At 41.1% G+C, this 12102-nt stretch overlaps 1 protein-coding gene across 3 annotated transcripts in view; it reads right to left on the minus strand.

The window, feature by feature from the left end:
* Window positions 1-12102, minus strand: part of chm (chameau) — a 94687-nt gene that overhangs the window by 13700 nt on the left and 68885 nt on the right. For all 3 annotated transcript variants that reach the window (XM_068376635.1, XM_068376634.1, XM_068376633.1), the window contains one exon: window positions 315-408. In XM_068376635.1, the coding sequence (XP_068232736.1) occupies window positions 315-408 (94 nt within the window). The remainder of the gene's footprint in view (window positions 1-314; window positions 409-12102) is intronic.

The following is a 12102-nucleotide window of genomic DNA, read 5'->3' on the forward strand; positions in this document are numbered from 1 at the left end:
TTGGGTCACTAAGGGTGGGTTCAGCAGAGTAATTGAAACAGTCTTCAAGAAGATGAGGCTAGTAAGCTCCTTGATGGTATAATATAATTTACCCTAGTCTTTCTCAGGACAATAAATCAGGATTTTATAATCTGCAAATATGAGAGTCTGACTTACGAGATTAAAGCAACATCATTGATAAAGTATCAATTACCATTCATGTTCAGATAATTACCAATCATTTATTCATTCAATGATAAAGTTCCCAAGGACGTATGAATTGATATAATTCTAAGTATAAAACCTAATAACACAAACAATATCAAAATACTTACTAAAGTCAATAAGCAATCGACCATAACCTTGTCTTTGGTAAGGAGGAAGTGTCATGATACATGACACGTTATAATTAAGAAAGCTGTTCTTCTCCTGTAAAGATAAAATAAAATGCTTAAAAGACAATAAAAGAGTTTTAATCTAGTGTTTATTAAACAAATGCCTATCAGTATACACTTAACCCTTTTACCCCCAAAGGACGTACTGGTACGTTTCACAAAACTCATCCCTTTACCCCCATGGACGTACCGGTACGTCCCTGCAAAAAAATGCTATTTAAATTCATTTTTTTGCATATTTTTGATAATTTTCTGAGAAACTTCAAGCATTTTCCAAGAGAATGAGACCAACCTGACCTCTCTATGACAAAAATTAAGGCTGTTAGAGCAATTTAAAAAAATATATACTGCAAAATGTGCTTGAAAACAAAATAAGCCCTGGGGGTTAAGGGTCGGAAATTTCCAAGTAGCCTGGGGGTAAAAGGGTTAACAGACTGCCAACTAATGTCTCATACGTCTAAACTATACGAACCAACATAATTATTTCTGATTTGTTTTCACTCTATGGGAACTTTTAAACTCTGCATATTTACCATCACATTGGTTTTAAAGCTTCCCAAACACAGATCTGGAGTAAATAAAATGATTTGTTAAAGGATGGGGAATTATATATAACATTTAACTATCGCACAGACTGTTTATGTTAACTACTTGTTTAGTTGTTTGTGTACATACTGTTACCTGAAAACAACTTAACTACTTTACTGTAAATATCCAATCCATTGTAACATTACTCATATGATATTTATCTGTTGTTTACTATAACTATAAAACTGTAAATAAGTTGGTCAGTGTATATAGAGATTCTGAAGGATTAGGAATAAAGCACAGCACGCAGTTTCTGGAGTTTTATATTTCTACCAAAGAAAATCAACATGGTGGCAGCGGTTATTTAAAGAATCCAAAAGAAAAAAAAAAAAAAGAGAAGCCTATTGATACAAATCGTGTTTTCCTGAAGAAAATGGCTGAATCTGTGTTTCGTTTGCCTCCACCATTAGACCCTTTGGATGATAATCTTGCTGATACTTTCAAAAAATGGAGGAGACAAGTGGACATCTACATGACAGCAAGCGGAGCTAGTTTGAAACCCAAGAAAACAAAGGTTGCAATTATACTCCATTGCGCAGGACCACAAATGGTCGAAATATTTGACCAGTTTAATTTTGAAACAGAGGAGCAGAAAGATAATCCTGATGATGTAATTAGGAAATTAGAAGAGTATTGTTGTCCTCGTAACAGTGAAGTGTTACAGTCCTTCAGGTTTTGGAAAATTTCATACAAACAGCCATTTAATTCATTTTTGATAGAACTCAATGTTCAGGCCGATAAATGTAATTTTCAAGAAAAAGAGCGAATGATAAGGGATAAAATTGTGTTTTCAGTGACAGGGAAACTACAGGAGCTGCTACTTCGAGAAAGAAACTTAAATTTAGAAAAATTCTAATAGATTAACTGCATTACTAATTGTAAACGATACCGAGGTTAGATTTCATTTGGATACGGGTGCTGACGTGAATGCAATATGTCAAAGGTATGTCAAAAAGGATCAAGTGCGACCAACGTCTGTGAAACTCGCCATGTGGAATAAATCCAAGCTTTCGCCCATTGGCGAGACGACATTGAATGTGAAGAATCCCAAAAATGATGAAATTAGAAGTGTAACCTTCATTGTGGTTTCAAATGACCTAATGTGTTTACTTGGGTCAAAGACATGTCAAGAGATGGGATTCGTGTTTGTCAATGGTAAAGCATTTGTATAAAAAAATTGACATTGACCATGAAATGAGCAACCTTGGTGACCTTGGAGAGGTTAGACTTAATGTAGATTCTGCATTACCAGCAAGAATATTACCGTGCCGACGTTTACCGATTGCATTAAAATCAAAGGTTCAAAAAGAGTTACACTCTCTTGTGAAAAGAGGAGTTTTGATTCCGGAGACTGAACCAACTGACTGGGTTAGTCAAATGGCAGTAGTTCAAAAAACAAATGGAAAGTTAAGAATATGTATAGATCCTCAGCCACTCAACAAAGCTCTTAAAAGGGAATATTACACATTACCAATTTTGGAGGATATACTGCCAAGTCTAAAACATGCCAAGATATTTAGCAAACTGGATGTTCAAGAGGCTTTTTGGCATATACGGCTAGATGAAGAATCCAGCAAGTTGACAACAATGATTACCCCCTTTGGTAGATATCGATGGGCTCGTTTACCTTTCGGGCTGAAGGTGAGCAGTGAAATATTTCAGCGAAAATTGAATGAGGCATTGGAGGGGCTTCGGGGTGTATACTGTGTAGCTGATGATATTGTGGTCGTTGGTTTTGGAAATGAGGAACACGACGCAATGCGTGATCACGAACAAAATCTTCAGTCACTACAGAAGCGTTGTCAAGAAAAAAAGATAAAACTAAATGATGAGAAATCGGTTTATAGAAAAAAGGAAATCGCATTCATGGGACATCGTTTAACATCAGCTGGTGTGACGGTTGATGAAAATAAGGTAAAGGCCATTAAAGAAATGCCTGCCCCTACCGATATTTCAGGAATTCGGAGGTTTTGTGGAATGGTACAATATCTATCAAGGTTTTTACCCAATCTGGCTGATGATTTAGAACCTATCCGAGAGCTGACAAGAAAGAACTCAAAGTTTGAATGGAATGATAAGTGCACTCGCGCTTTCTCAGTGATCAAAGAAAAGGTCACCTGTACACCAGTTCTAGCTTATTTTAATCAAAGTAAGGAGCTTGTATTACAGGTTGACAGCAGCAAGGATGGTATTGGTGCAGTCATTATGCAGGAAGGACGTCCGATAGAATACGCATCAAGGACCTTAGCTAGAAGCGAACGTAACTGGGCTCAGATTGAAAAGGAAGCTCTTGCTGTGGTTTTTGGTTTAGAGCGATTTGACCAATATACTTTTGGGCGACGTGTTATTGTTCATAATGACCATAAGCCTCTTTCTTGTATCCTCGAAAAGCCATTAAGTCAAGCTCCAATGCGTTTACAAGTTTTAATGATGAGATTGAACCGGTACGACGTCGAATATCAGTACAAAAGCGGAAAAAGCCTATTGTTAGCCGATACCCTTAGCAGGGCCTGCCCAAAAGAGGAAAATAGAGACACATTGGTAAGGATGATAGATTCACTGAAAAATTACCCCGATTCAATTTTAAAGGAAGTAAGAGACGCCACCACAAACGACGAAGAGCTGCAAGAATTATTGTCTGTAATCAAGGAAGGATGGCCTGATCGCAAAGACATAATTCCCGAAGTATTAAAACCTTACTTCGATTTTAGAGATTCCATGAGTTACCAAGACGGCATCATTCTAAAGGGAACTGTTATACTGATTCCTCGTAAACTACGAGATTCAATTAAAACGAAGCTTCATGTAGCTCATCTTGGTTACGATAGCATGATGCGACGAGCAAGAGATGCAATATTTTGGCCAGGGATGTCGAAAGAAATAAAGCAAATGGCCAATTCATGTGACATTTGCCAGCAGTATAAACCTCGAAACCAGAAGGAATCGTTGATGGATGTTAATGACGGAGGCAGACCCTGGAATAAAATCGGATTAGATTTGTTTGAGATTGTTGGAAGAAATTATTTAGTCATTGTTGATTATTATTCCTCATTTACTGAAGTAGAGTTTTTAACGTCAACAACTTCAAATCATGTTATAGCGATAATCAAGAAGATGTTTGCTAGATACGGTATTCCTACCCAATTAGTGTCCGATGGAGGACCACAATTCAGCTCGTTTCAGTTTAAGGTTTTTGTTAAAGAGTGGGGTATAGAGCACCGGATGTCATCTCCTGGACATCCTCAAGGAAATGGGAAGGCTGAAGCGGCAGTTAAAATTGTAAAAAATATGATGAAGAAGACGCATGCAGATGGAAAAGATCAATATTTGGCGTTACTAGAGCTGAGAAATACACCACGTCAAGACTCTAACTTAAGTCCAGCTCAGATGATGTTTGGACGTAAATTACGGTCGATAATTCCTGAAATTATGAACAATGACAATCCAGTTTCTCAAAAAAGGGAAACACGGAGAGAATCCATAAAGAAATATTATGATAAAACTGCAAGAGATATGACACCATTAAACGAGGGGCAACCTGTATATTATCAAAATCCAGACAAGAAAGGTTGGGAAAAGGGGCTCATTAGCCATGCACAAGGAAACCGATCCTATGTAATTGAGGGAAAGGAAGGAGGAATTTATAGAAGAAATAGAATTCATATCCGTCCAACTACACAGGATTTATCGGCAATACCAGAAATGGAAGAAACTAGTAAATTGAGGGAAACCAACGTTAATGATGAACAAACAAGCTATCATCCTATTTGCGACATGCCTAAATTGCCAAGAAGATCAGCTCGTCTGCAGGAAAAGATGAAGGGAGAATGATTTATTGTTTTATATTTGATTGTTTACAATATATCCTACTTGTTCCTTATTTTATGTTACATCAATTTGTTTACTTTCTTATTTTTGTCAAAACCCAAAGAAAGGGGGATGTTTATGTTAACTACTTGTTTAGTTGTCTGTGTACATACTGTTATCTGAAAACAACTTAATTACTTTACTGTAAATATCCAATCCATTGTAACATTACTCATATGATATTTATCTGTTGTTTACTATAACTATAAAACTGTAAATAAGTTGGTCAGTGTATATAGAGATTCTGAAGGATTAGGAATAAAGCACAGCACGCAGTTTCTGGAGTTTTATATTTCTACCAAAGAAAATCAACACAGACCATGACAGACATTCCTTGAGTGTACCCGGGCCCTCTTATCCTAAAAAAAAAAAATCTTCTATGGGAGTAGATGTTTCTCTAATTCTATAATATTACAGGAAATTGTCAATGTCTGGTCAACAAGGGCATATACTTGCCCTGGCATGAGAATCAAAAAGTAATATGCTCATAGATCTAAGTATTCCAGAGAAGAATAACATGAGATCTAAGTATTCCATAAAACACTAACATATATATAACCCTTTTCCTGCCTTTCAAACGACAAATGCTTGGCTATTCCAGTTTAGGACATTCTATATTTAGCTTCATTGAAAACATTTTGTACTAGACATGAACTCACCTCCTTCTCTGACCTCTACAAGACATAAAGAGATGCTTAGCTCTTCCTAACTAGTCCTTTATAAATAGGGAAATTTTTTCAGCACGAGCTGGAATTGCTGTTGAATTCATTAATGAGGTAGTTAACAAGTGTATCACGGGCGAGGAGTCCTGGCCCCTCTCCCATCTGTCGGAAGGTCTTTTCTTTGACCTTTCGGCTCAGGACTGTGAGAGATGGTTGAAGAGGGACATTTAACTTGAAGGACAAAGTCTTGTATAGCTACAAAAAATACAAATCACTTTTAAAATGTGTTATTTGTTCCTACATACATATAAACTTTTTGTCCTCTAAATAGGGAAACTCACTGGTTGGCGTGTTTGAAGTCCCCCAGAAACAAACTGGTTTGTTCTTTTTCTTCCTTGGAAATGTTAATCTACCTTGTACCATAGGGGAGTGAAGGAGATGACTCCAGCAACCTCCTATCTGTCTCTCATAGGATGAGTAAATGAATTGCACATGACCAATTGAGAAATCTTTTCTGCCGAAGGGGATGCCAGTCTGGAATAATATATATGGCTTACAATGACCCATAGGTTTGTATAAAGTCCACCAGGGAGGAGTGATACTTCTTTATATTTAAGAATGAAGATCCCGCGTGTAAAATGTTTTACCACTTTGCCCCCAAGAGAGAGTACAGAAAGATGAAGAGCCAGACATTCTACCTTTAATTCCAATCTTACATCTACATGACACTATAGATAAGATGCTTCCTGTCTCATGTGAGAACTGCACTCTGACAACTTCATGTTGTGTCATCCTCTTAATATGGAGTACCGAAGAACAGTGATTGGAGAAAGAAGCCGCAGTTCACCATCCAGGTAGGAAAGGCGAAAGAGGACATCCAATCTCCTACAACACATGGTCGTCAGAATATGCACGGAACTGTACATCTCTGCCCACCCTGGGTACCAGGGTACCAGGAGAAAACCAGATCACAGCACCTATGGGTGGGGCACTGAGCTGTGACATGGGGTTATGACATCAGTCCTGGCCCAGTGCACAGGCCCAGGGGGAACAAAGCATATGGTTGTGGACCAGTTGGGTGTTGTCCACCCTCACCAAAAGAGAGGTGGTGTCATAAGGAGTCTGCCCATATGACTAGCATTCCTGAATCTCTTTGAATTGTTGTTCCTCTTAGAAGTTCCAGATTCAGAATCCAAAGAAGAGGATGCAGACAAGATAGAGGAGTTGGAAGAGTAAGGGGAATGCAAATGTTTCTTCCTAAAGAGGGCCAAACTTTCCTAAGGTCAAATTCGTAATCAGCCGTCTGCATGGCAACAGAAGAGGTTCCAACCACTGTTGAGGTGCGACGATCACTGGGAAAACTCCGCACGCACCAAAGCTTGTAAAACCAAACCGATACAGATCCGAGATCTCCTTGCTCATGCTGTATACTACCCGGAAACCAGTCATAGGACATGTGCACAGATGCTGCAATAGGATGTTCACTTGATGATTGAAGAAAAGAGGTGAAAGATTTCCTCGGTGTTATGTTAAGGGTTGCCAAGACTGACCCCTGAGAAAGCTTAGCTCTCTTCCTACCCTTCAAAGCTTATGCTTACCACTGCGTTTATTTTCCAGTAAACAATTTAAGAGATATCACTAGTCTTTTTCCCTCCCATAGACTATTCTGGTAGCCTATTGAAAAAAATCCCTGTCCGGCAATTTGCTGGATCAGAGTTCAAGCCTCGCTCAACTTGGATAGTAGTGTCTGCAGACTCATCATCATTATGAGCTCGGGATGGAGGTTCGAGGGCACTTATAGGTCCATCTTCCGAGTATTCAGCAGCCATTGTCTGATGCCCCCTGGTCCTAGCTTGAGGGAGAGGGGGCTTGGGTGCTGATCGTATGTATATATGGTCAGTCTCCAGGGCATTTTCCTATCCCTTGCCTCTGTCCTTAATGAGTAACCTTTAAACCTTTAAACCCCTTTTCACATTTATATACCTTAGAATGCTATGCTGTACTTGGTCACAAGTTAATGTTTTTTTGTGTTTTCAGTTAAAAGCACATTAACAATCGTTTAGGTGGGAATGTACCTCTAACTAAAAAAAAAAAAAAAAAAAAACAGTTATATAAGACTAAATAAAGCACAGCAAACTCCGTTATATAACAAGTGAGAGTAACTTTTTATTGATTCTGATGAAGTGAATTTTTAAGTCCTCATTTAATATTTTAATGGCTTTTTATCTTTTTATATCAAGGCCTTTTCTATGTTTGGCTTTTTATCATTTTGAATAAGTACGGTATCTACAAATACTGATTTATAAAATTCCAGGACCTTTCTGCAAATAATCAAATTTGCAAATAGCAAACATGCTAATGCTGATAATAATAATAGTTTGTATGTGACCAAAAATATATGTTCTGAAACCATCTACATAAAGACTTAATTTTTTCTTAAAGATGTTATTTTGATAATAAAATAAATTTTTGAATATACTTACCCGGTGATTATAATAGCTGCAACTCTGTTGCTCGACAGAAAACTCTAAGGTAAAACTCGCCAGCGATCGCTACACAGGTTGCGGGTGTGCCCAACAGCGCCATCTGTCGTCCAGATACCCAGTACTCAATGTAAACAAAGAACTCAATTTTCTCCTCGTCCCACTGCGTCTCTATTGGGGAGGAAGGGAGGGTCCTTTAATTTATAATCACCGGGTAAGTATATTCAAAAATTTATTTTATTATCAAAATAACATTTTTCAATATTTAACTTAGCCGGTGATTATAATAGCTGATTCACACCCAGGGGGGTGGGTAGAGACCAGCAAAATATGTTTACATTATTATGAGCTAAGAGTTTTCATTTCATTTTAGAAGTTATCAAAATAACTAAAACAAAATAAATAGGTACCTGGTAAGGAAGTCGACTTGAACAATTACTCTGCCTTTTTAAGTACGTCTTCCTTACGGAGCCTCGCGATCCTCTTAGGATGCTGATCGACCCCTAGGATCTGAAGTATCAAGGGTTGCAACCCATACCACAGGACCTCATCAAAACCTCTAATCTAGGCGCTCTCAAGAAATGACTTTGACCACCCGCCAAATCAACTAGGATGCGAAAGGCATCTTAGCCTTCCGGACAACCCAAAAAACAACAATAAAAACATTTCAAGAGAAAGATTAAAAAGGTTATGGAATTAGGGAATTGTAGTGGTTGAGCCCTCACCCACTACTGCACTCGCTGCTACGAATGGTCCCAGTGTGTAGCAGTTCTCGTAAAGAGACTGGACATCCTTAAGATAAAAAGACGCGAACTCTGACTTGCTTCTCCAATAGGTTGCGTCCATTATACTTCGCAGAGATCTATTTTGTTTAAAGGCCACGGAAGTTGCGACAGCTCTAACTTCATGTGTCCTTACCTTCAGCAAAGCTTGGTCTTCCTCACTCAGATGGGAATGAGCTTCTCGTATTAACAGTCTGATAAAATAGGATAAAGCATTCTTTGACATAGGCAAAGATGGTTTCTTAACTGAACACCATAAAGCTTCAGACCGGCCTCGTAAAGGTTTAGTTCGTTTTAAATAGAACTTAAGAGCTCTCACAGGGCATAAGACTATTTCTAGTTCATTGCCAACCATATTCGATAAGCTTGGAATATCGAACGATTTCGGCCAAGGTCGAGAAGGCAGCTCGTTTTTGGCTAGAAAACCAAGTTGTAGTGAACATGTAGCTTTTTCTGACGAAAAACCGATGTTCTTGCTGAAGGCATGAATCTCACTGACTCTTTTAGCTGTGGCTAAGCATACCAGGAAAAGAGTCTTTAAGGTGAGATCTTTCAGGGAGGCTGATTGTAGCGGCTCGAACCTGTCTGACATAAGGAATCTTAGTACCACGTCTAAATTCCAACCAGGTGTAACCAAACGACGCTCCTTCGTGGTCTCAAAAGACTTAAGGAGGTCCTGTAGATCTTTATTGTTGGAAAGATCTAAGCCTCTGTGATGGAAGACTGATGCCAACATGCTTCTGTAACCCTTGATGGTGGGAGCTGAAAGAGATCCTTCTTTCTTCAGGTATAAGAGGAAGTCAGCTATTTGAGTTACAGAGGTACTGGTCGAGGATACAGATACTGACTTGCACCAGTTTCGGAAGACTTCCCACTTCGATTGGTAGACTCTAAGGGTGGATGTTCTCCTTGCTCTAGCAATCGCCCTGGCTGCCTCCTTCGAAAAGCCTCTAGCTCTCGAGAGTCTTTCGATAGTCTGAAGGCAGTCAGACGAAGAGCGTGGAGGCTTTGGTGTACCTTCTTTACGTGTGGCTGACGTAGAAGGTCCACCCTTAGAGGAAGAGTTCTGGGAACGTCTACTAGCCATCGAAGTACCTCGGTGAACCATTCTCTCGCGGGCCAGAGGGGAGCAACTAGCGTCAACCTTATCCCTTCGTGAGAGGCGAACTTCTGCAGTACCTTGTTGACAATCTTGAACGGTGGGAATGCGTATAGATCTAGATGTGACCAATCTAGGAGAAAGGCATCTATATGAACTGCTGCTGGGTCCGGGATTGGTGAACAATATATTGGGAGCCTCTTGGTCATCGAGGTTGCAAAGAGATCTATGGTTGGCTGGCCCCAAGTGGCCCAAAGTCTCTTGCATACATCCTTGTGGAGGGTCCATTCTGTTGGAATGACTTGTCCCTTCCGACTGAGACAATCTGCCATGACATTCAAGTTGCCTTGGATGAACCTCGTTACTAGCGATATGTTTAGACCTTTTGACCAGGTGAGCAGGTTCCTTGCGATCTCGTACAATGTCAGTGAGTGGGTACCTCCTTGTTTGGAGATGTATGCCAAGGCCGTGGTGATGTCCGAGTTAACTTCCACCACTTTGCCTCGAAGGAGAGACTTGAAGCTTTTCAAGGCCAGATGTACTGCCAACAGCTCCTTGCAGTTGATATGCATGGTCCTCTGACTCGAGTTCCACAGTCCTGAGCATTCCCGACCGTCTAGTGTCGCGCCCCAGCCCACGTCCGATGCGTCCGAGAAGAGAACGTGGTTGGGAGTCTGAACAGCCAGGGGAAGACCCTCTCTTAGGTTGATATTGTCCTTCCACCAAGTCAGACAAGACTTTATCTTTTCGGAAACCGGGATCGAGACCGCTTCTAGCGTCTTGTCCTTTTTCCAGTGAAAAGCTAGATGGTATTGAAGAGGACGGAGGTGTAGTCTTCCTAGTGACACAAATTGTTCCACGGATGACAGCGTCCCTACCAGACTCATCCACAGCCTGACTGAGCAGCGTTCCTTCTTCAGCATCTTCTGGATGGATAGCAGGGCTTGATCTATTCTGGGGGCTGATCGTCTTGTTGTTCAGCAACGTCCTCATCAGAGGGTTCCTCATCCGAAAACTGATGAGGAAACGGCAACGGAGTGGGCAACGTCTGGCTCGCTGAGTCCGGTCACACTGGTGGATGCGTGACGGAGCCGGACGCAATATCATGGAACTGCTGCACAGTCTGTGAACTGTCAACAACCATGGGTGCGCGAGGAAGCACAGCGTCAACCCGAGACTGTCTAGACCGTCTGGGTTGTGCAGTCAACACCCTACCGGGTTGCTGAGGTTGACGCACTGCGTCAAAACAAGTCACCTCTGCTGGTTGTTGAACGTCCTGAACGTCAACAACCACCTCCGAGCGTCCCTTAACGTCAACGTGCGGCTGGCAACCCACACTGGGTCGCATCGGTGGAGGAACCACCTCAACTGGCAGACGCGAGTAGGTTACCTCAGCGTCAACAGGGCGCACAACCGACCGGTTGGAAGGTTGTTGGCCAGAAGGTTCAGTAGCAACCTTCTCCGCATTAAAGTCCTCTATCAAGGACGCAAGCTTGGACTGCATGTCTTGCAGCAAAGCCCATTTAGGGTCTACGGGAGCAGGTGTGGCAACAGACGGGGTTAGCGACTGAGGCGGTACCGTTTACCATCCCTGAAAGCCTTGTTATGCGTGACATAATTGTACAGCAAAACTTCAAAGGCTCGAAAACAGCTGTGCAGTTGACCTGTAAACAACTTGGAGCATCTCCTGGCCAGGCGCCAGGGAGAGTCTACGAGAATTGAGAAGTCTATCTGGGCAGAGGCATGAACTCCCAAGCCGAGAACTTCTCTCGTGTCATATCAGACTCTCGCTCTATAAACCAGTTTAAAAGAAGGGAAGGCAAAGGCTGTATCCCCCAAACTCCTCCTGGTGAAAAACCAGTCGCCTAGTCAACGTAAAGCTCTCTAGGAGAGCGAGAGAGCACTAGCTTAAAAACAACGGCTTCGAAGTAGCTAGGCCTAGTGTAAGTTCTGACGTTTAGGCGAACGAGGAGCAGCAGTTACAAAAAGATCCGGACAAAGATCCTTAAAAAAATCATCATGATTTAATTAAAGTCCATAGGAGGCTAAGCAGCTTTAGGCTCCTCTCCATCTGACAGAGTCCTCAAGGGAATATCAGTAGGAGGGGGAACAGCAACTTCCTCATCTACAGGAACCTTGTCCGATAAAAGCTGAGTCTCAAGCAAGGGAGAGAACTACCGTGGTGGCAATGCTTTACAAGCAGAGTCCACACTCACTGGTGCATTAGTAGCGGACCAGAACGCAACG

The sequence above is a fragment of the Palaemon carinicauda genome, chromosome 7 (assembly GCF_036898095.1).
Source record: "Palaemon carinicauda isolate YSFRI2023 chromosome 7, ASM3689809v2, whole genome shotgun sequence".
Taxonomy (NCBI): domain Eukaryota; kingdom Metazoa; phylum Arthropoda; class Malacostraca; order Decapoda; family Palaemonidae; genus Palaemon; species Palaemon carinicauda.